The sequence below is a fragment of the Hesperophylax consimilis genome, chromosome 16 (genome assembly GCF_061612785.1).
Source record: "Hesperophylax consimilis isolate HC1 chromosome 16, BYU_Hcon_1.0, whole genome shotgun sequence".
NCBI lineage: Eukaryota > Metazoa > Arthropoda > Insecta > Trichoptera > Limnephilidae > Hesperophylax > Hesperophylax consimilis.
In genome coordinates, this window is record NC_142851.1 from 33,035,001 (window position 1) to 33,061,331 (window position 26,331).

At 36.3% G+C, this 26,331-nt stretch overlaps 1 protein-coding gene across 1 annotated transcript in view; it reads left to right on the plus strand.

Moving 5' to 3' along the window:
- Positions 1–26,331, plus strand: part of puf (ubiquitinyl hydrolase 1 puf) — a 101,118-nt gene that overhangs the window by 43,167 nt on the left and 31,620 nt on the right. Inside the window, exons 30-34 of the mRNA XM_089641170.1 lie at positions 15,787–15,959; positions 16,700–16,866; positions 16,959–17,043; positions 23,785–24,016; positions 24,808–24,948. Of these exons, the coding sequence (XP_089497296.1) occupies positions 15,787–15,959; positions 16,700–16,866; positions 16,959–17,043; positions 23,785–24,016; positions 24,808–24,948 (798 nt within the window). The remainder of the gene's footprint in view (positions 1–15,786; positions 15,960–16,699; positions 16,867–16,958; positions 17,044–23,784; positions 24,017–24,807; positions 24,949–26,331) is intronic.

Here is a 26,331-nt window from a genome sequence, read left to right on the forward strand (position 1 = left end):
CTGTGGTTTTTTAATAATTGGGGTAACTACAGCAGACTTAAGTGGCTCCGGGAAGTCACCTGTGCTTAGGGACTTATTAAACACGTGAACCAGGAAAGGGGATAACACGTTGCAACATTTCTTGAGAAGCCACGTTGGGATAGGGTCAAGAGTACATTGTTTGTTTGGCGAACTAAGGATCAACTTTCCTACTTCTTCCAGCGTTGTAGGTTCAAAAGATGACAGTATCCTTGTGGAATTGGCTGTAAATCTTGGCGGAGGGGCAGAAGATGTGGAGGCGCGTATGGTTTCTATTTTTTCACAGAAAAACTTAGAAAAGGCCTGCGGTGTAATTTCTGTAGCAGTTGGAACAGTATTACCAGCGATGATAGTTTTGACCGAGTTCCAGAGACGTCGTGGATTTTTCCGCTCAGAGTCAATTTTATTGATCCAATAATCGGATCTGGAATGGAAGGCATGGAAGTTTGCCAACTGCCATCGAGCTTAGACCATACTGCACGGGTTGTACGTTTGGTGACTATGTAGGAGTGTATATGCAGGGCATTGTTAGGTTAAATGATGTTGGCGACACTACACACAAACTAACAACGATTAATGGCCTATCTTCCTTATTCCGTTACAAATTTAAATTTTTGTGTTAGGTAGGCACCTACATGGTTTTACCCATAGATAATAGAAACAAAGCAGATATGGCATTGTATTATTTCACAATTTATCTTTAAAAATAATATAAGGTATATTTGCGATACGTTCCAGATTGGAGGGTACTCTCAGTATTGCCCTGGTGTAATACCATCATCCAGAATTGAAAATTTGATTGAAATGGCTTTAGCCGTGTTTGGTGACCAGGTACTTCCCCACCTTTCTCTTCCACATCTCCTTCCTCTCTCCAATACTTTTAGCTTATCAACGAGCAATTTTGAGCTACCGGCATCTGTTTTTCCTCCCTCCTATAATCCGAGCCTCTTCAAGGCCCGCATTAATAAATCCCTTCCTACAGCCCCTACCTTAATCCGCCTCACAACGCCGCCCAACCGGGTGGTGACATAGTTCCCCTGTCGGTACACTGCACAGGCAGGGACGCTCTTGTGAGGTGTCACATATATGTATATAAAAACATACCCCAATTATTTGGGATGCCATAGTCTCACTGGCTCCAGGCGGTTGGGAGCACTCGGGACTCTTGTGATGTATTCACATAAAAAAATATTAATCGAGGAGTTATTTGTATTGTTTTCAGTTGATATTGGAATGCCGCACAAGAGTCTCAACTCCCAGCCATCTGGAGCCAGTGAGGCTATGGCGTCCACAATTGGGTTATGTTCTGCGGCTGAAGGTAGTGGGGATGGGAAGGATATGGGGAAGAGGAAAGTACCTGGCTATTCAGATCTGGTCAGGCAGCCCTGACCTAGTACGTACCCAATAAATACAATACTAGACCCCATGCTCCATTTAATGTAGTTGCTTCTCGCACTAATTTTCTACGCAATTCCTGTTCTCAGAGATTGCATCGTGTGGGGAGTAAAACTTGGTCTGTGATTGTGTGAGTTCTTTCGTATAACACTATTGGCTGAAGCCTTGAATGAGTGAGTGCATATTTGATGCAAAAGTATAATATATGGAGTTCGCAAAGTAATTTTTTTGCGTAAATCTTTTTCATGATGAAACTTGTGCGTGGTAATCCTTCGCAAACCAAAAAAGGATTTACTAAAGAAGTGGAAACGTTTATGAATTGAAAATATATATTTTTATGATTTCGACAAAAAATGTGTAATTCGACTAAACATTCAGAAAAAAATTAAGCATTTACCTTCAGCAACAAAAACACATTAAATTTTAAATCTGTAACATTTAGATGAATAATTTTTATCACAATTCTCCATTAGGAGATATAAAGTTAATTTCTCACTTCCTTTATTTCTCAAAATGTCCTTGCACACTTATTACGTTTATTAAATATTAAGTCAATACATTTGAAAATAAATATATCTACGGCCCTACTCATAAATATTCTCTAAAACGACGCTTCAACATCGTACTAGCTATTCTGGGGAGGGGACTGATCCTGCCGGATTGTAAATTTTTTACAAGAAGATTTGATGAATTATATTGGTGACGATTTTTTTAGCGTGGCAATACTCATTAGCATTTAACATTTTCGGCGTGTTGTCAACTGCACGTTAGTTTATTTACGTCAATATTTAGACAAAAGTGGCCGTCATGTTATAGTAATCAGATTATACCTCAAATATGATTTAAGATTTTCACGGCCAAAAGTATTTTTGTTATTTGCTTTTGGGGTGTTATGCCGTGTTGCGCTAACTCCTTCTTTAGCCAACGTTTTGGACAGCATTGTAGTGTCCATCATCAGGGCAGATGTGTTATTTATTGCCCTTGATTCTTGGTTCTGCCCTGATGATGGACACTGCAATGCTGTCCGAAACGTTGGCTAAAGAATGAGTTAGCGCAACACGGCATAACACCCCAAAAACAAATAACAAAAAAGATTTTACCTCTATTCCCATAATTACTTTTTAATTTTGATGAATACCTATTTATACCAATTTTATTTTCTAAATACTTAAGTTTTTTTACCGAGTTGCATCTCTTTACCTAACCTTAGTAACACCATTAAATAAAATAAAAACACTTTGTTTACCTTTTATAATAGAACTGCATATACTACATCTCATTTTCATAAATGACACAGAAATATTCCTGGTTTTAAATTAATAAAACAACATTTAGTATTCGATTAAAACTGATTTCTTTTATTGTTCCACAAAATGATACAATTAACGCAGTTTGCCAATAGTAACTGTCTTAATTAAAGCAGGAAACATCGAACGGAAGACATGCTTTCAGTATTTATCGATTAAGCTTACATTACTCCGACACACACTAGCTTAATTAACGATCTTAATTAATCACAGGCAAATAAAAAAAATAATAATAATTGGATAATTTGTAGAGCGCCGTTTTTGTGAAAGATCACCTCAAGGGCGCTAAATGGTTCTAATAATGGGTTCAAGGAAGCAGTTTCCGAAAGAAATCCGAAATAGTAGTACCTAAATATTTTAATATTGTTGAGCGACGAAAATCCGAAATAGTAGTACCTAAATATTTTAATATTGTTGAGCGACGAACGAACTTTGAAACAGCCTGTAGGTAACATTCGATTCACGCGTGCCAAGTCCATGCGCGTTGACTACCATCGAGAACGATAAATGCGAAGCCTTTATTATATGCACTCACTTCTAATAATAATAACAAATTAAATAAAAACAAATCACTTTGTTTACACCACTTACACCGCTTTCTTAGTAATTTAAAAATCACCTAAAATAATAAAGTATTTTACCTTGAATTCACGGCAACAAGCTCGAAAAAAAAACTGTCCCGACGAAAAGTGAATGCTACGCCCAGACACTTGCCACTTGACACTTGTGGCAACGCAAGCCTAGGTAAGCGTAGGCAAGCCAAACGTTGGCATCTACGCTCTTGGCGGACGTCGAGGCAACTACATCAGCTGTGACAGATGTCATTTTTCCTATTTCTATTTAAAAGCTAAACGAAGAAATTGCCCAAAAAAAAGACAAATTAATTTTATTGATAATTTGAGAAGAAATTTGAAAATAATGTAAAAAGATTGCTGCCAAAACTATGGGAAAAAATAGTTGAAGATAATTATGTTAATTTTGAAATTTGAAATCGTCAGAAACAACTTAAAAATAAGTGCTCTCGCTAGCAGAAAAGTTGCTTGAAATGGCTGTAGCCGTGATTAGTGATCAGATCTAAATAGCTATGTACTTCCCTACCTTCCTCTTCCCCATTTACTTCCCCTCCTCCACTACCTCCAGCATCACAACATACCCCAATTGGGGATGCCATAGTCTCACTGGCTCCAGATGGCTTGGAGCTGTTGAGACTCTTGTGCGGTATTCACACACAAAAAGAGTGGTATAATGCATTCGTCCCGGATATACGAGAGACCCAGTTTATACCGTTACTTTATTTATTTTTCTGTGACTTGTTCCTTTTCATATAAAAATTAACTAATTTACTTGAATTAATTATATATGTTTTTAAATTAATAAATCCATACATAGGACCCTGCTTGATATAATTTAAAAAAAATGATTATCGTTTGTCCAGTTATACATTTTTACGATATTTACTATAAACAGCTCGGAGTTGTACTCTTCTCAGGGTTAATTGCCATATACAAGGCGCAAGTTAGCAACGCTTGCCGCGCCTTGTGGACAGAATACCAACCGGACCCCGGCCTGATCGGCAGCAAGCTATCGCAAGCCTATTCAAGCCAAGCCAAACGCTTGCGGACGCTTGCCGAGCCGAGACAAGTATGTGGGCGCCCCTTAAAACACTTTTTATGGTTTGTAGAAATATCACAATATCATAAATATCGAAATGTTACAATCGATATGATATTATAAGAATGTTCGTATATTTCGGTAACAAAACCGAATTCCGAAACCGGAACTTTTCGTAGGGCAACATAATATATTTTTTAATGTAGAAACGGACTTCAAAATGTCCAAAACCCAATACAATGCTTTATTATATTATAGCTTAAAAGAAAATATATTTATTTGTGATAACTATTTGTGATTTTGATAACTCCATGCCACACCAATTTAATTTGTATGGAAGGTAAAAAACAGTTTCTCAAGAAAACTTAAAAAAAAATAACTGGCTATTCAGATCTTGTTACTAAATATAGCTAAAACTATTTAAAGCAACGTTTCAATTTTGAGCGGTGGTTTTACTCAGAGCGCCTTTCACTATGCGATGCGCCGCAAGTGCACAACAGATTATTTAAATGAATTGATTGTGAAATAAGACAAATTAATTGAATAAAATTTACTCGCAACTCCGGATTGCTAGTTGAGAGCCTTACCCCTCGACCAAACCTTACCACAAACATTATTAATTTTCTCCATCAGGAGTGTTGAAAATTTTGAAGTGGTGCATATAAATCGAACTCACATGGAATAGCACTATTATATATCCCTACGCGATAGTGTGATATAACACCACTAACCAATGATAGCTAAAATGTATCACGCCACAAGAAAGATACAGCGGCAAGGGATACACAAAACAAACCATTTAGTTTCATGCTTGATATCGATAGTTAAATCAAATCTTGATGTTTTAGACTTCGGTAGGCAGGTACCTACATACCTAGGTCACTACTTACTTGGACTTTACGATAATTTATGAAAAGATATGTACAAAGTAGGTAGGAATATAATTATGTTGCATTCTGTAAATTGATTCGAATTCGTGAGATCAAAGAAGATAGACCGCATACCTACCACAGTTCTTACAATACAATTAGGTTCGCTATTTCGCCTTTCGGAAAAATCTCTGGTGTATTTTGTTTATCTAGGTACCTACCAAATCAGAATCCAGTCGGTGTCCCGAAACGAACGATTACTCGTACTAGGTACTGTAGGTACGAGGAGAAGGAAATGGAGCGGTAAAGGTTCCTGACTAGGTATTTATATCTGGTCACCAAGCAAGACTAAAGTTATTATAATGAACACGATAAAGAAGTGGACGCTTTATATGGATTAGGCATATTTCACGGATTAATGGACAATAGAGTGTAAAGAGAATACAATCGAATCCTAGCTGTTCAAACCTAGTTAATTACTGTGTAAACGTCCTAATTAAAACCTCTTCTTTTTTTTTTTTTTTTTTTTTTTTTTTTATTTATCAACTTTCAAAAATACATTTTTTACAATTAAGTCCCGTTAAACTGATTGATATCAGTTTGTCAACGGGTTCTTTTAACAATTACTTCTTAAATACATATACAATTTTAACAAGTACATAAAATATACACATAATTACATTAGTACAAAAAAATTCTTTCACATAACCATTTTTTTAACATACATTTCCTTCTGTGAGTCAATTCACAGCTTTTTATTGAGTTTGGTAACATGTTATAAATTATTGGAACGAGGTATTCTAGAGTTCTTTGACCATATTTATTCAGGTATCTGGGAACTACAAGTCCATCGTTTGCAATAAGTCTTGTATTATGAACATGTGTCACTATTTTATTATGTTCAGATTGAGATGTATGCTGACTCGCAATTTTAAGCCACAATAAAGCACGAACAGATAATACATTTACAGAGTTGTATAGTAATGACTTTGGTACGTCATTTCTTTGTTCGTATTTAGTTCTGTTTAATAATAATTTTACCAAAGAATATTGTACATTTTGGACTGAAAGAAGATTTGTTTTTGTTGAATGTCCCCATGAAGTTATTCCGTATCTTATTAGGGATTCCGCCAATGATAGGTATACTATTTTAAGGGTATTTGGTGGAACAAAAAACTTTAATCTATAAAGTTTGCTCACTATAGCTCTAAGCCGTGTGCACACTTTTTGTATATGTATATCCCATTTAAAATAACAATCAATTGTTAAGCCTAGATATACGTATTTTGAAACAAGTTCAATATTTTTGCATGAGCATGGTTGTATTACAAAGTTATGAATGCAATTAAAGTCATGAGAAATAATTTTAGGAGTTATGGTGATGTTATTATGAGGAGATCTGATGTGCATAAGCTTCGTTTTTTTAGCATTGATTATTAAACCTACATCATGTGACCATTTTTGAAGAGTGACAAAGTCAATTTGCAGTAAATTACTCGCTATTAATAAATCCTCATGTGAAATAACTAATGCAGTGTCGTCAGCATAAACGTAATGTTTAACATGAGAAAAAATAAATTTCATTGCAGTAACATATATTATATACAAGGTAGGGCCTAGTATGGACCCTTGTGGTACGCCTGCGAAAACAATATTTTTTTTGCTAAAATGATCAAAAATTTTTACACAAATCTTTCTATTTTGAAAGTAGTTAACAAATAATTTATGTAGGTTTCCTGTAATTCCAATGTTTTCTAGAGTTTTAAGTAATTTACTATGATCAATCGTATCAAAAGCCTTTGAATTATCAATAAATAATACGAGTACATGTTTTTTTTTGTTAAGATCATTATTAATTTTATTTGAAAATTCTTGAAGTAGTAGATCTGTGCTTTTATTTTTTTGGAAACCATATTGATGGGTATCAATAATAGAAAATTTTTCAAGGTACTTTATTAGTTTTACAGATATATATTTTTCTAGGATCTTTTCAATTGCAGGTAAAATACTGATCGGTCTATAGTTTTCAATTTCACTGTGTTTACCACCTTTGTAGATGGGTCGGATTATGCTACATTTAAGATCTTCAGGTATAATTGCCTCCGATAAAATCATATTAATTAATAGAGTTAAAATAGGTCCTAAGATATTAAAGTGTTTTTTAATGTCAGACATTCTAATTTTATCTATCCCCGGCGATTGACTATTTTTTAAACTTCTGACTACTTTTTCAATATCACAAAGTTTTGCTTGTGTTAAGAGCATGCTGTGTGGAAGTCTATGTGTTTGAATATGAAAAGCTTTTTTGTCACATCTATGTAATAGTTGCTTAACATTGTCAGAAAAAAAGTTTGCAAAATTGTTAGATGTTTGTTCAGTCGTTTGTTCTTTTTTTAAAAAATAGTTTGATATTACTTGGTCGCAATTACTTTTGCTCTTCCTCCCTAACAATCTGTTTATTTCGTCCCACGTTTTTTTAGAGTCGGCAAAGTAATTTTTAAATTTTGAGTTGAAGAATTTTAATTTGCATGCACTGATTAATTTTGTAACTTTGTTTCGATTACATTTGTACTCTCTTTCATAAAATTTATTTGTAGGATTATTTTTCCATCTTTTGTAAAGTGTATCTTTTAATTTGATTTTTGATAATAAATCTTCATTAATCCATTCATTTATGGCATTAGGTCTGATTTGAGGTTTATAAGACTTTACTACAGTACTTTTTTCATAGATTTCATTAAATTTATTTTTAATTTTATTATACAGAGTAACGCAATCCACTTCTTTCAAAAGAATATTCCAATTATATTTTTTTATTTCTTTATCAACACGTTTTTGAGACAGAATTGTGATTTTTTCATTTTGTTCAATATTTTTGACGTCATGGTATTGTAAATTTAGTCCCGTCATAAAATGATCAGCAATTCTCGAATCAATTACACACGCGGACAAGTTACATTTATTAGATCTAACATATATGTGGTCAATACAGGATTTGGTTATTTGACCAGCAACGATTGCTTCTCTAGTCGTATCATTAATACATTTTGTTAAGTAATTACTGGTAAGTATATTTTCATAAGCTATTATATTTGAATCACTTTGATTTAGTATGTTAAGATTAATATCCCCAAAAAATATTATATTATCATTAAAGTTTACATTATTGCAAAAAAAACAAGAAATTTCATTTAAGAATCCCTTTTTATTGAGGTTAGGTGGTCTATAAATTGCTAAAATATAAAAATTACATTTATTAGGTAATGTCAATATTCCAAACACATTTTCAAAGTGAATGGTTTCAAATATTTTTTGTTTAAAATGTAAATGTTCCCTTATATACAGCAATATTCCACCTCCTTGTTTATTTTTTCTGCAATAATAATACGATTTATATCCTGGAATATCATATAATTTAATAAGTTCCTCGTTAATTGCAGTTTCGCAAAGCATAATTACATCTATGTCTTTCAAACAGTTTTTCAAATAGGCATGAAGAATATCCCAATACTTGTTTAGTGATCTTATATTTATTTGGACACAGGTAAGGTTAGTATTGCTTTTATTAATATTTTGTGCGTGAATCCAACATTCTAAATTGCTTACTCGGGTAAATTCTACATCAGAATCATTTTCAATATAGTTGAAAGCCATTTAAAAATATAATATAATATTATACTCGTAACATTCAGTATAATGGTTGGAAGTTGAAATATAGCATCTATTAATAATGTACAAAATAATAATGATGTACAAAATATATATGAATTGAATGTAAAAAATCAATTGAAAAATAGATTTTAATTTTGTGCATCTTATAAAGAAAAATATCGAACTGTTTGTAATATATATTTTAATATTATGGTTGTTGGGCTTAGTATTATTTGATACTATTTCCCGAGAAGCTATGTACAACCTAGTATTGAGTAATACAAAACAAACTTGAATAATATCGGCGTGTAAGTAGAATATATAAAAAGAGATATGTTTCAATAATAATACCAGAGAATACTGCTGTAGAGTTATGTGCAAAATACTACTATAGAGTACAAAATAAACTTCAAGAATATGGATTTGTAAAACGTAGTTAGAAATGTCAATTTTATGACATCCTGATGAAGAAAACATTAAAACATTACGATTTTCAATAATCGATTTTTTGGTGTGCAATTTCAAGCATTTTTTTATAAAACTTACAATTAATCTTGTCATTTGCTCGGTGATTTGATGGAAATGTCAGTTTATTTTTTAGGTTATGTTGTTCACAGTTCAGACATTTGGGTGCTTGGCTTATATTAATACAAGTCGTATGTGTGTGAGGGCCTCCACAATAGCTGCAGCTAGCTGCGTCCTTTTCTTTCCCAAGGCATCTACTTGATGTGTGTCCAAAGCGTAAGCAATGGAAACATTGTACCAGCGGGTTTGCATCTTCGGCGTAAATTCTTTGATATCCGATATTTATTTTTTCTTTTTGTATTATAGTTCTTCGGATGTCCTTGTCTACCTCTACAATGAAGTTCATCGTGTCGTTGTATTTATTTTTAACAACCTTTTTCACATTTATTAGTGATTGGATATCTGTAGTGTGTGTAAAAACTTTAAGATATTCGTTTTGTTCAAATAGGTCATCAGTAAAATCTTCAGTGTTGTAGTCATTGAAGATGCCTTTGAATATAAGTGTAGGTTTTTTTTTCATAAGTTCTTTTGCTTCTACATCCTGTAATTCTTTGGAAATTTCTTTTTGCAGCATCAGTGCGTCCTCTTTTTTAAAGCATTTTATGATTAATCTGTTTTGAGAAATTTTTTTAATGCTGTCAATATTAATCCTTAATTTTCCGTTTTTAATTTTTTTTAAATTTTTCAAAACTAACAACTGAATAAATATTAACTATTTTATTCGATACTTAAATAAGTGAGATAAGGAATTAATATGTATTTATTTGTAAGAAACAAACAGCTTACAGTATACATAATATATAATACAGAGATAAATACCTACAATACGACTGCAATCCATTCACACAAGTGAATTGCAGTCAAGCCAAAAAAGTTTCTTATGCTAATATTGGTTTGGAGATGGAGTTTTATTATATCTTAAAATTAATGTTTGGTTATAGAAAAAGGAGAGAAATATAGGATAAGGATATAAGATGCTCCCGATACATTTCATACTTTCGTATTAATTTATCGTACGCGTTTCTTCTATTCGATATTTCTGAAGATTTTTTTAAAAATGTCTATGCTGTGAATTTTTTTGTTATATTGCGTACATATTCCAGGAATTGGGATTTTTTTTCTAATGTTTGTTCTACATGTGGGCAAATGGAATAAATTGGATTGGCGGGTTGATCTTGATGGAATTGGAATTTTTATTAAATTGGTAAGCTCTGGCGAGTCTCGGCCATTATTTAGAATTTTATAATACAAGATTTGATAAAAAATTAAACACTAGTAATTATCACGGTTTTGATAAGGATAACATTTTCATTTTAAAACTGGTTTATGCCTGTTGATTTCCGTAAAATACAACAAATAGAAATGATGGTTCACAGAATGATAATACCGATAATCTTATATGGCCACTAACTGAAAATAATATTAAAAATGTATTTTAATTATCATTGGTTGTGACAACCCTTTCCTAAAAGAAATATATTTGTTCAATGTAATCCGATAGCTGTCTGGGATATATCCGGTCGAGAATATGTGGAAAGGGTTCAATCAAATTACGGAACAAACTGTTGGGTAGCTGTCTCTTTTCTGCGCGGTGGCAGGAGCACGTCAGTAACACGTGTATATGTTCACGTGATCGCGGAGTGAATTCGTAGCTAATCGTTTGAGAACTTTGTTATGAATTAAGTTTTGAACTTATTAACCACCTACCTATGATGTTTTTCAATTAAATTAAAATTAATCTTGTAACCGACCAATATTTAGCCCAGTTACCTAGGTACCTAGGTACATATCTATGAACAATAAGTTTTCTGAAAAATGCAATCAATTTATTTAGACAAAATTAATGAAATTAAAAGTTTTTCGATTTTAAAGAGGTCTTTAAAGGATTTTAATGTTCTGAGCCGGGTAGCAGTATCTACCATTACATCAACACCACTACCATCACTCAAGTGTCTGCTCCTAACCGTCTGGCGACAGTGAAAGTACACATTTACAAATGTTCCGAAAGTGCCAGTGCAAAGTGAAAATGCCGAAAATATACTATAGTATAGGTACCAATGTATTAAGTAAACTTAATAAACTGTTAATTACACCTATTTATCAAATATTTTTTTTATTTTACAAGCAATAATTATTCGCCTGAAACACTCATCCACATTGAAAAATCTCCTGATAAAAGATACATGACGCAAGATATAAGATATACAAGATAGTTTACCAAAAAAATAATAAGTAAATATTTTTTTCTTGCGCACGCCGTAATTTGAACCCGCGACCTCCGAATTCATAGCCAAGGATCGTAATCTCAATCTCAACGGCGAAACAATGAACAACTATTTTCTAGTTATTTAAAATATTGCATTATTCACGTAACATGGCGATACTGAAAGTACCTATCTACCATTCTTGAACTTGCCGCAAATATACCATATAGGTACGAACAAATTATTTGGTATAATTTATCAAATAAAATTTACTTGCGCACGCCCTAATTTGAACCTGCGACCTCCTAATTCGTAGTCAAGGATCGTCATCTCAATCTCAACGGCGAAAAATTTAACAACTATTTTGTAGTTATTTAAAATATTGCATTTTTTACGTAACATGGCGATACTGAAAGTACCTATCTACCATTCTTGAAATTGCCGCAAATATACCATATAGGTAGTAACGTATTATTTAAACAAATAAATATTGTGAAATTATACAAATTTATCAAATAAAATTTACTTGCGCACGACGTAATTTGAACCCGCGACCTCCGAATTCATAGCCAAGGATCGTAATCTCAATCTCAACGGCGAAACAATGAACAACTATTTTGTAGTTATTTGTAGTTATTAACTATTTTCTAGTTATTAAAAATATTGCATTATTCAAGTAACAGGGCGATACTGAAAGTACCTACCCACCATTCTTGAAATTGCCGCAAATATACCATGTAGGTACTAACGTATTATTTAAACAAATAAATATTGTGAAATTATACAAATTTATCAGATAAAATTTACTTGCGCACAACGTAATTTGAACCCACGACCTGCGAATTCGTAGCCAAGGATCGTAATCTCAATCTCAACGGCGAAAAATTTAACAACTATTTTGTAGTTATTTAAAATATTGCATTATTCACGTAACATGGCGATACTGAAAGTACCTATCTACCATTCTTGAACTTGCCGCAAATATACCATATAGGTACGAACGAATTATTTAAAACTAATAAGTATTGTGAAATTATAGAAATTTATCAAATAAAATTTACTTGCGCACGACGTAATATGAACCCGCGACCTCCGAATTCATAGCCAAGGATCGTAATCTCAATCTCAACGGCGAAACAATGAACAACTATTTTGTAGTTATTTAAAATATTGCATTATTCACGTAACATAGCGATACTGAAAGTACCTATCCACCATTCTTAAACTTGCCGCAAATATACCATATAGGTACGAACGAATTATTTAAAACTAATAAGTATTGTGAAATTATACAAATTCATCAAATAAAATTTACTTGTGCACAACGTAATTTGAACCCGCGACCTCCGAATTCGTAGCCAAGGATCGTAATCTCAATCTCAACGGCGAAACAATGAACAACTATTTTGTAGTTATTTGTAGTTATTAACTATTTTCTAGTTATTAAAAATATTGCATTATTCAAGTAACAGGGCGATACTGAAAGTACCTATCCACCATTCTTGAAATTGCCGCAAATATACCATGTAGGTACTAACGGATTATTTAAACAAATAAATATTGTGAAATTATACAAATTTATCAGATAAAATTTACTTGCGCACAACGTAATTTGAACCCGCGACCTGCGAATTCGTAGCCAAGGATCGTAATCTCAATCTCCACGGCGAAAAATTTAACAACTTTCTATTTTTGAGACCGATAATTCGTGGTGGAATTCCATTATAATATATTATAATAAAACAAATAAAAAACTTTATTCCACTTAATTTTATTTTGACCGTAACCGGTTTCAGCTCGTCAAAGCCATCTTCAGACTGGTCCAACCATCTTCAGACTCTAAACCAGTCTGAAGATGGCTTTGACGAGCTGAAACCGGTTACGGTCAAAATAAAATTAAGTGGAATAAAGTTTTTTATTTGTTTTATTATAATAAATTTAACAACTATTTTGTAGTTATTTAAAATATTGCATTATTCAAGTAACATGGCGATACTGAAAGTACCTATCTACCATTCTTGAATTTGCCGCAAATACCTATACGATATAGGTAGGTACTAACGTATTATTTCAACAAATAAATATTGTGAAATTATGCAAATTGCACGCCGTAATTTGAACCCGCGATTTCTGAATTCTTTTTTTATAGTTATATTATTATTGCATTATTCACGTAACATGAGAGTAGGAAGTATGTACCTCTCATTATTATTTTACATACATTTATACTTTTGAATAGGTACCTAGAAAAAAAAAACTATAAAAATAAAAAGTATAAAACTCAGTACGGGTAGTGAAGCCCACATTGTCAAAGTATGAAAATAAATTTATTTTGAAAATACAGGTATCTGTAATATGATTAAAAATTATGGAAGTATTTTTTTTTCACAAAGCACTCTTTTCAGGGTGGAATGCCTAAAACCAAAAAAAAAAACTTTTTTTTTAATGTTTGCACAAACGTAATATGTGTAATTATTTTTATTAGATTATTTTAAAATCAGTTTTTAATACACCATCATATTATGTACGAGCATATTAATTTTATTATTATCTAATGAGAAAAAATAATACCAACAATGCGGACACCGGGTTTAAAAATGCGACATTCTCCGACAAAAGCAAGCGAAAAAGAATACAAACATAAATTAGGTAAATAGGTACCGAGCCTTTGCTAATTCGAAAATTCACAATAGAAAATTTCAAAAATCTGAGAACGATACGATAGTGGCATCTATGGATATTTTAGTAATGTATGGCTCAAAGCATGCCTTCTGCATAATTTTAAAATTGGCTTCAATCTATGCGTTGCGTATATAATGCAAAGTGTTAGTTTGGGGACAGATACTTTGGGCCTGTCCCCAAACTATACAAATGTCCCCGAAGTATGGGCGCGCTCGAAAAACTGTCCTCATTCTATGCTTCCCACATATATATATATATATATATATATAGAAATCGTAGTCTCCCACACTGTCATAGTTAGAAATATGATCTAAACGATTTAGAAAGAGAAAACACTGCGATAAAACTTTTAGTCAATTTCTCGTAAACAGTATATTTGTAAAGGGTAGGGAATAAACTATGATTTTTTCACTTAAAGTTGGTTTTCAAGCACAGTGCAAACACGAAACTTACTTAAGGTGCGAAAAAACAGCGTCATATGAAGAAAACCATAACGTGACCTGAAATGCGCGTAACTACAGTGTTGCCAGTAGGGAGAGAAAGTGTGGCAAGTGAAGAAAAGGGACAGATATAGGGAATAAACACGCGCGAAACGTAAATGAAAAGGGCGAAAGAGCAAGCTCTCTCTCATAATGGATTCCAGGCATCGATAAGGAACACAAAATGTGTGTTTTTTCAGTAAATTAGTAATCAGTAATTGTAGTTCTTGAAGAGACCCATGTTTTAGGAGGGAGGAAACACAGAGGCCGGCAAATTGTTCCACAGCCGAGCTGTTGAACTAAAGAATGAGTCGAAGAAGCGATCCGTTCTCATGTGACAAATGTCAACCGTGTGCATGTCAGGCGCGCGTTTGGCATGTTTCCCGACTACGCACCGGTGCCGAAGGGATCAATGACACTAGTTCCTCGGAGCATATTCCATTGTAATACCGATAGAAAAAGGACAACATACCAACCGTCAAGTACCTATCACTCGTGCTTCTTAAGGATTGCAATCTGTTTTTTAAGAGAGTGGAATTAGACGAACCACCCGCCTCTGCACAGAGTCTAGGGTTTTTTTCAGGTATTTAGGGGCTCTGGACCAGAGATGGCTGCCAAATTCGACAGTAGGGCGCACTTGCGATTTGTACAGGGTCAGCAGTTGTGTACTATTAAAGTATCTGCGGACCCTGTACAGTACGCCCAGCTTCTGAAAGGCTAACTTTACTCTGGCTTCGATGGAGTCCCCGTGCCTGAGCTGGTCACTTATAGTTACACCAAGCATATTGGAAGGCATGTTGGGAAGATTATTTCCGTTGAAGGAAACTAGATTGTCATTTTGATCACCAAGTAAAATATTCAAAAAATGCCTCATTGGTTTTTCAAAGATTACACATTTTCGTAACTACCTATATAGATTATACATGTAAATCATTATTTGCAGTATCGCTTGATTTTGCTCAGACAACAGAGTGATGTTCAGGGCAATTTTTGAGTGCTGAATCTTAACTTGGATGTAAATGAATGTGGTTCATGACAATTGCAGGACTGCAACCACGTGTCGCGCACCCTGGAGGAGTTTTACACGGTGCGCTGCCAAGTGGCCGACATGCGCAACCTCTACCAGAGTCTCAACGAGGTCACCGTCAAGGACACGCTGGAGGGGGACAACTGCTACACCTGCTCGCAGTGCAGCGCCAAAGTGCGCGCCGAGAAGAGGTCCGTCCCACCAAACTTTCATCTTTAATATTGTTCCCTCAATGTTCCGACTCCAATTAACCCGCTGAACCAGGGTTAGTCCTGGGTCGATCGATAACTACCTGATCATTTTAACCCGATCACGAACCACTATTCTTTCGGGGTACCTTTTCTAAAAGATTCCAACGTATAATTGATTATCTATCAGCCCAGTCAGCTGTGATGAATGTGGCATGCGACCAAATTTTGTAGACTGAGATTTTCACATTACGTTCTGGCAACATGGAAATAGAGATGGTAAGTCTTACCTAGTATCTAAATCGGATAATGTTAGCAATTACAATACAGATACAGTGTCCCACCACCAGGAACCACCTGTTCGAATAGTAACTGTATGAAGAATAACTTCCGTTTAATCAATGTATCAGTCTCTGGTAACTGGAACCGCAGTGATAGTGACCATTTCAGATTAACCATCTCTATTTCTGTGTCGCTAGAATGAGAGTCCGATTTACACAATATATATGTCTATGGTCTACCTACGCCAAATGTCAACAAAGCACAGACGACCGGCGGCATCGCATCGATCTATCTGTGGCATTTTTTTTCTACATGTAAAAGTATCCAATCTATGATTAAGTCGTTTCGCCCCATCACTTTGCCAGTGGGTTGTGATCGACCTGGGTCGTGTAAAATGATCAATCCATCTGGGATTTGTCAAATCATCATTATAGTAAATTCTTTTTTTTTATTTATTTCAGAGCATGTTTCAAGAAATTACCCCACATTTTGTGCTTCAACACCATGCGCTACACTTTCAACATGGTCACAATGCTCAAGGAAAAGGTTAACACACACTTCTCGTTTCCAATGAGGTTAGACATGTCCGAGTATGTGGAGAAACATCTCATGCCTACACATTATCAAGGTAATTTCAAAGAATATTTAACGTGCATTTTATTTCTCACCTTCCAGCAGACAGCTTTATAAATTCATGATGAATTTTTTTATTTTTTACAGAGGAAAAGAAAAAATTGGAAATGAAAAGAGAAGGTGATGATGACTCTGACATACCTGACAATGATGACTTTAATGAAAATTATCAGTAAGTTATTTCTTTTAACCTATCAGGCCTCAGGCATATTCTGTCAGATGGTCAAGTTATATCCGCTTTGCAATAAAATCAAAATAAATGTAATATTTCTTAATGTATCCGAAAACTAAAAACTGTTTTTTTTGAAAGGTGATGAAATACGCTTTCAAATTTTATTATTAGGAATGAACATTTCACTATTGAAAAATTAAATTTTTTAATGCAAACAAGTTTTTTTTTTTTTAAATGGCTCACCTTACGTTTTTTCATCTAAACACCGAACTAAAATTACTGATTATGAAAAAATAAACATTTTATTAGACAAATGCATTATGAACATTATTGTCAACTAATTTTTTTTCATTTCAAATAAAAATTATTATGAAATAAAAAATTCACGTTTCATAATTTTTTCTCAAATTGCGGTTGGAACCTTTGGCTTCGTAGAGGTGTACATTTTAATTCTTCCGTGGTTAAATTCTAGATTTGAATATAAAGCATGGAGTTTTATATTTCTAACACTGCTTAGATCATATGTCTAACCTTGACTAAGGGACAATTTCTATTATGTGTGTCGTTGCTTATCCAGAATATATAATGTGAGATATCGCGCTTATTTCTCGCCAGCGCCGTCGCATCTGCTGCCGTAATCTTGAATTTCCCGCCTTTCTTTTTGTAACACCCTTCAGTTGTCTATTGTCACCTTAGCAGTTGGCGTCCTGAGACGCCATCTTGATTCAATTTTGGCGTTTTTTCACCCACGCCGGTCGTGTAATTTTCGTTTGGGATTGTTTTAACGAAAAGAATATCTGTTGCTACCCGCAAATTGTCGTAATTTTTTATGAAAATTAGTGCTAAGTGATAGTGCGAACATTTTTGACAGTTATTAGCGTCTTCATTTTGTGCACGGGGTTAAAATGGCCTCAGACAAGGACCATGTAGAAGATGACGTAACCTCTAAACGACGTGATCGAAAGAGGCGACGCCGTTCAATATCAACAAGTTCGTCGAGCTCGCAATCTAGCGGTTCGGCGTCGCAAAATAGTAGGCGACGCAGGCGCACAAAGAGACGTAAGCGGAATGACAGACATCTGCTCAAAAGATTAGCATGTCAAGTCAAGACCCTGCAAGATTTTGTCATGGACAGGTCAACGCAGGAAGCCACTGTCAGCACGCCAAGTATAGTGGCACCCTCGCATGCATCTGGGAGCGTTTGCTCGTTGTCGCCTGAAAGGCAGTATCAGATGCCGGGTCCCTCTACTGTTCTGAAGGAGTCTGCATCGCCAAAACCTTCTGCAACACATCTGGGTTTGGTGGAGAATCTCCAACGCTTCAACTCGAGCGAGTGGGCCAATGTCCGCTACGCATCCGCTTTAAAAGAATATGTAGCTGATCCAGGCTTCAAGGAGCTCGAGGTGAACTGCGAGGTGCTGGCATTTGACTCCGCCTCACCAATATTTCCGGCTATGGAAAAGATGCTGGCTGCGGTAACGCATGCCTCATTGAAGCAGAGAGAGTGCCTTCAACAGGCTCTCCAAAAACTCATTAAATGGGGAAGCAGTTCAGAAAGTTCTCTGTCAGGCGAGGCTTTAGAGGAACAACTGGACAGCCTGTTAGGAGAGGACTCCGAGTTTATAAAATGCTCTGACGATATCTTGCAGATAACCTGCGGAAAGCGAGCTGAAATCATTCAGCACAGAAGGGATAAGATTTTGAGCAGCTGTAAGACTGGAGTGGAACGGAAGCTATTCAGCAGAATTCCTCCTTCTTCCACTCATCTTTTTGGGGAAGAAGCACTGTCCGCACAGTTGCAGAAACTGGGTGGTATAACAAAGTGCTTTAGCCCAGTGCGCCTACCTCAGGGTAGCCACTCGGCGCACAACCGCCCTTCAACATCTAAGGAGGTTGTTGCCTTTCCCCCCAAGCAGACATCAAAGGAAAAGATGGCATTTCCCTCGTTTCCCCGGCGGGCAGACCACGGGCGAGACCCCCAGTATTCCTCCCGAGCGAGGGGTGGGGGTAGGGAACAGAAGCGTGGCGCGAGGGGGCAGACCTCTCGTGGCCGCTTCAACAGATGACTATCAACCATTTCGGGCCGGTCAACTACAGGATTATTGGATAGAATGGCGGACCCTAGATGCCCCAGAGACCATCTTACGTATGATAAGGGGATACCGCATACCGTTCATCCGAAAGCCCTTGTTGATAAGTCCAAGCCAAGCTCTCGCAAGGAGATTCAAAACAAAAGTAACCCCGGAAATGACACTCGAAATAAGAAAGATGATGAGAGATGGTACATTGGAAAGAGCTGGCGACAATGCCTCCTTCCTATCAACACTTTTTCTGGTTCAAAAGAGCAACGGCTCAAGAAGACCAATCTTCAATTTAAAAGCTCTCAATTTAGATGTAGCTTGGAAAAAGTTTTCTCTGATATCTCACCACAAGGTCCCACACTTTCTTCAAGCCAACGATTGGATGACAAAAATAGACCTCTCACAGGCCTACTTCCACATACCGGTCGCAAAAGCTCACCGTTGCTTTCTGAGATTGTATTACGGAGGCCTTCACTTACAGATGACATGCCTGCCTCAAGGCCTGAGCAGTGCACCACAGGCCTTTGCAGCCATCACAAATTGGATTGCAGAAATCCTGCGGAGACGGGGTACCAGGATCATTGTGTACCTAGACGACTGTCTCCTGGCTCATCAGACCAGAGAGGTCCTCCTCAGTCAAACACGAGAAGCTCTTCAATTATTGGAACGGTTAGGTTGGTTGGTAAATTTCCAAAAGTGTGTCCGTCAGCCAGCACAGTCAGTGGAATATCTAGGAATTGTTTGGAACCCCCATCTGAATCAGAAGACCTTAACCGAATACAGACGACAAGGTCTTTGGAACTCACTTCAGAGCCTCGTGACAAAGGGAAGATGGACTCTGAAAGAAGCTCAGAGTATTTTAGGAAAGTTGAATTTTGCTACCTTTGTGGTCCCCAGAGGTCGACTCCATACTCAACTGATACAATTACAGTTGCAGTTAATGCTGAAGCTGACCCCTCAGCAGAAATCTCCGATAAAGAAGGAAGTCTTGTCGGAAATGAAATGGTGGATGAACAACTTAGATCATGTTTCAACTCTTCATGTTCCCAGCCCAACACATTTTCTGACCACAGATGCGGCGGATCACGGCTGGGGAGCCCTGATCGACGATGTACCTCTGTCGGGTTGTTGGACAGACAGTCAGAGGGGGGGACATTGCAACATGAAGGAGATGACAGCAATCTTAAATGCCTTAACATCTCTGACTCAGAATTTGAGAAGTTCTTCGTTACTCATTCAATCAGACAACAGGACAGTTGTAGCCTACTTGAGGAACGAGGGAGGCACCAAGTCAATGGGTCTCCTTCATCTGACATTTCAGATTCTCGCGATTTTGGACAAGCACAGAATCTCTTTACAAGTGCAGTATTTGCCGGGACGCTACAATGGCCTCGCGGATCATCTATACCGAGGGATGACGTTACCAGAATGGCACCTCCTACCACCAGCGGTAGGAGCTGTCTTTCACAAGTGAGGCAGTCCAGTAGTGGATCTATTCGCTTCTTCGAGGGCTCACGTCGTGGATCAGTATGTCTCGATAGATCCCCACGACAAGAGAGCGATGTTTCACAATGCGTTCAGCAGGAGTTGGCATTTCCCCTTGGCATGGATCTTTCCTCCCCCCTGCTTAATGCCACGAGTGCTGGCACACCTGAACAAGTCGTCAGGGGTGTATCTGGTTGTAGCCCCAGATTGGCCAAAAGTGTTTTGGTTACCAGACCTAAAGAAAAGAGCCCTAGACCAACCTCACATAATACCCATGTTGGTCGACAACTTGATAGACTTATCGACAGGACTTCATCCTCAACAGGTCCAGAAGCTCCAACTACAGGTGTGGAAGATTGGGGGTGGAGTGAAGCATTGAACGATTGGTCACAGCAAGAGAAAGCTCTATTGAATGCGGGTTGGCGCAAATCTACTTTTTCAACTTATCACATGGCATGGAAGAGCTGGAAGGAATGGTGCTCCATTAACAATACCTGTCCTAATAACCCTTCGGGATCTCAGCTGGCACGGTTTTTAGCATACCTAAGAGTGAAAAAAGGCTTGGCTCCCAGTACCATAGCGCTTCACAAGTCTGCAGTGTCGGTTTTGTGTGACCCCAATGGCGATTTGAGGACTAGTAATCATCCCTTGGTCAAGCGAGTGATGAGAGGTATAAGGAATTCTGTAAATGAGAAGCCTAGAGCATTTACTTGGGATCCAGGACTCTTGGTGTCTTGGCTTTGTAAAAATCCTCCAAAGGACCTGACTCTTTTCGAAGCATCTCGTAGATGTGCTGTTATTTTACTACTGGCGTCAGGAAGACGAGTACATGATCTGACCTTGCTACATACATCTCCTGATAATCTTGTTGACAATGATGATCACATTATATTATGGCCAATTTTTGGTTCTAAGACGGACACCTCTACACATAGACAGTCTGGTTGGAAGCTTTGCAAAGCAGAGGATCGTAATATAGATCCTATATTTTGGTTGAGAAAACTTATGTTCTTGAGTGAGAACAGGAGACATGAAGCTGGTGTTGAATGTCTGTTTATTTCCACACTGGGGCCTGCAAGACCAGCCTCAAGAACTGTTATTGGTGGATGGATTAAAACTATTTTGAAGGACGCTGGGATTGACGCCTCCCCTGGGAGTTTGAGATCAGCAGTAGCCTCAAGGAGTTGGCTGGAAGACTGCCCTATAGACACCATTTTGGAAAGAGGAAACTGGCGTTCAGAAAACACTTTCAAGAAATATTATAAAAAGCAAATCAGAGTTCTCAATGTTGAGGTGCTGAATCCCCCCATTCACTCTCAGTCTTTGACTAAGTTATTTCAAGCAATACAGTAATAGTCACAATTTTGGCTTTAGAATTGTCACCAAGCGATAACAAACACTTCTCACATTATATATTCTGGATAAGCAACGACACACATAATGATGGAGTTTTACCTACCATTAAAACTCTTATTATGTTGTCTTGCTTATCCAGAATATACTTAAGCTCTGCTTGGTGAGTCCAAATTGAATCAAGATGGCGTCTCAGGACGCCAACTGCTAAGGTGACAATAGACAACTGAAGGGTGTTACAAAAAGAAAGGCGGGAAATTCAAGATTACGGCAGCAGATGCGACGGCGCTGGCGAGAAATAAGCGCGATATCTCACATTATATATTCTGGATAAGCAAGACAACATAATAAGAGTTTTAATGGTAGGTAAAACTCCATCATTATACTGTACGAGCTGTTCCCAAAAGTGCACAAATTAGCCTCAGGGGTTAAACCTCCCGCACCAGAAGGGGGTAATACGGATCCTCCAAGGAAGAGTTCTGTGCGATTTCTAAATTATTTTTTACCTAACATACTCTATAATTTAGGTAATCCTAGAAAAAAGTATTTGCTATTCTAACTTCATTTAAAAAAAATTATCCCCCTATTTTTGAATATATTAGAAACATAATATCTATCTGATTCCGACGAAATTACTCTCCCAACTACTTGAATATTCAAACTTTTTAGTTTACTTTTTTTGGGATTTGCGTATCATTGTAATAATAAGCTTATAAAATCATGGTACATTAAAGTCACCCCTCTCCGAAAAGTAACTTTGATCACCATGTTTTTATTTTTTTTTGACACCCCAAACATATATCCACTCGGGCGAAAGCTACCCAAATTTGGGCCACACCGCTCACGCCATTGAGCGACAGCTACCCTAATTTGGGTATCTGTAGGTAGGTGATTTTTATGAATTAAAATGAATGTACTGTTTTTTTACAACACCAAAAAATATAGAGGTGAAATGGAGGTGGATTCATTGGCTATAAACAGCTTTTTTATTTTTAATACTTTTCAAAGCGAAGCATCCATTTTTAGTTGATAACCAACACACTTTTACCAACACTACCTGTAAAAAACAAAGAAACGACGTTTAAGTTTATTAAGTCTATTTCTTTCCAATTTTCTTTATTGATTTATTCTAACAATCTATATTCTTTTGGTTACTTTGTCCATGCAAAAATCCTTCGCAATATCGACGCAATATGGCCGTCTTGGTTTGCTTTCTGTTTTATCTTCCACGTCGTACATCATCTGAATTCGGCAAATTCAAAATTTAAGGGAGTACATTTCCTTTACGTATATGTTGCGAAGGTTGAAGATGTGTTCGATGTCGAAAGTAACCATGTAATATTTTATAATAGATTTATTACAGCAAGGATTATTTAAGTAATCGCAGTGCGAAAGGAGTAAATTTTTATGATTAGCGCGTCAAAATGTAGCGCGTAGTAGACTGACTGAGTACCTTCCTGCTGTCACTTATATAAGGTGAAGAACGTTCTCGTACATTCTAGTTGCTATGGCTACAAACATTGCCACCCGTAACGCTGAGCAACGTCCAAAATTTCCAGTATGTTCTATGACGGCCTAGGTACCTTAACCCTTGGCACTGTATACTAAGTAGTACTTAACACCGTTTGACTCGAGTAGTGGCGTACCACTACATATCTATCACTCTACTGGATATACTATTACAAAATATATAAGTTTCGATTCAAATTCGATTCGGTTTAAACACGTGCAGTAAATTTTCTCACAGAAATGTTTTTATAAAATTATTTTACTTCAAAATGATATAATTTGTGCAATACTAACCATTCATTGTCCATTCCAGATACGAGCTAATAGGTGTAACTGTTCACACGGGCACTGCAGACGGGGGCCACTACTACTCCTTCATCAAGGAGCGCGCAGGCAGTGCCCCCGGCGGGATGCTCTGCCCCGGGGGCCCGTGCTCCCCGGGGCTGGGCTCGCCGCGGGAAAAGTGGTTACTCTTCAACGATGCCGAGGTCAAACCATTCGACCCGCAGCAGATTGCAGCCGAATGTTTTGGCGGGGAGATGACCGTGAGTTTAAGGATTATTTTGTGACTTCTCAGGTTTCTACTCCAAAATTTAAATATGTAATTAATAGATTTAAATCTCCGAAGCAGAGCCCAGTAAAAGAAGAAACTGTTTTTTCGCTCGCTTGCAAAATTAATAAATTATAATTTTTTTAAATTATTGTACAACAGATTAATCATCCATTTATGATACAAATTAACATATTTTAATATTTATTTTAAGAGTAATTAAATATGTCTACTGCTTTAGAAATTTCATTCAAAGGCACCAATCCTCTTGTCCTGCTTTGCTGTGCTAGAACATCTGTTCTGTAGTGTGGTATCTTGAACAAGTCGTGGCAGTGACTACGATTGAAGTATTCAGACACATAATATTTTATCACATTAGAGGTTTCTTATGCTTCGTATACATACTCGAGCCGAACTGCCGAAGTGAAACTTAACTTATGCGAAAGGAACGAACCAACCGCAAACCGCCGTTGCTTCGTTCCTTTCCCGTGATTCGTGGCTTGGTTCGCAAATGTATATGTACCATAAGGTTTATTATTATTTTGTATTATATTCGGTATCCTTGCATTACGCCTCTATTTTTGATGGTATTGGCAACAGAAATCTCCAAATTTTCAGTCATTTTTAGATACATGTTCATGATAAAATTGCTCATAATTTTTCCGAACAGCATATATCTATAAGATTTTAAAATAGTTTTAAAACATGTGCCAACATATTACATATTTGTCTTATAATACTAAATTAATAAGTATTTATATTAAATAGTGTATCCTTCCATTTCAGAGCAAAACTTATGACTCGGTAACGGATAAGTTTATGGACTTCAGTTTTGAGAAGACCAACAGTGCGTATATGTTATTCTACGAGAGAAACACCCGCGGCGGCTCCAATGATACAGTCTCGCAGCTTTCGCCAACTGTACAGGTATTTATCGATAATCTTCAATTCATTACGAATAACATATTGAAGCTTATACACCTCATTGTAATATTTAATCAATGAAGAAGATAATATTAATAGCTCTCAACGAAACATTAAATGGACAAAGACACTAAATTTGAGAGTTAGGTAGGTACCGCTGCCCCGGGAACTATTTAATGGATAGCCAACACCTAAGTAATTCGCTATGTTTGGTGATGTAGGGGTGCCCGTGTTCATGGGGTGAGGTTTGACCAGGTCTTGACCGACTGACCTAATGCCTTGCATCGCTGTGGGAGGAATGGATTCATATGTCACTCCTGGACGGTTCCATGATAACTCAACACAGTGACAATTCAACACACTTTTAAAAAGTGATATAAAGTCATTAGAAACGATGAAATTTTTTTTTTTTTTAACCTAACCTAACCTACTTAACCCAGTTAATAAAGTTTTTGTATCATCACTTTTCATGACTTTATATAACTTTTTAAAGATGTGATGAATTATCCGGTCACCCTCCTGGACATACTGACCCCCAGATTCCTACCCACCCCTCATACCCTTTCCCTTCCCAGTAACCAGTATTATCCTCAATGATTACATAAATTGAAATATGAGATCGATAAAAATATGAATATTTATTTATGGCATCTCACTATACATAAATCATGTTTATCCTCACAAAAATCAACCTCACTAGGACTAAGCCTGTATCGAGGTTAATAATTTACATTTGAGTGAAGCAAACGTAGAGTAATCACAAACATAAAGTAATACTACATACAAACACAAAATATTTAAAAAAAGAAAGAATAAAATATGTATTCGATGAGTTACCAGATGGGTAATTTGACAGTATGTTGTAACAATATTTGACCCATGACCCATAACTACTTATTAATCATTATTCCCAAGAAGAAACAAGTAGATAATATAATTATTAGATCATTTAGTAGTGTTGGTCCCGGTAAGACTAGAGGATCTGGATTCAAGTCCCAGTTGCGATCGTTATCTCATTTTCTGTGTTTGAACATTTCATGTTTCGTTTTTCATCTTCTTCATTGATTAAATCAAATAATCAAGGATTTACGAACTTATTCTTCAATCAATTTACAACCTCTTTTACCAATCAAAACTGAGAGAACGCAAAGTTTAAAAATACCCTTAGGTCCTTCTTCCACTAAGTATCCGATACCGATAATTGTGTACTCAAGTTGCAAACAACTTGTCGCGCACAGTCCATTCACGTTGCTACTAAAATCATGAGACCCGCACCGCCACCACATCAAACATCAAATCTAGATTTCGTAACCTCACTCCCAACTGCTGTAGCTCTCATTTTTTGTTGACTGTTGTTCGTAGCATTGATCTAAAGCACACGAATTG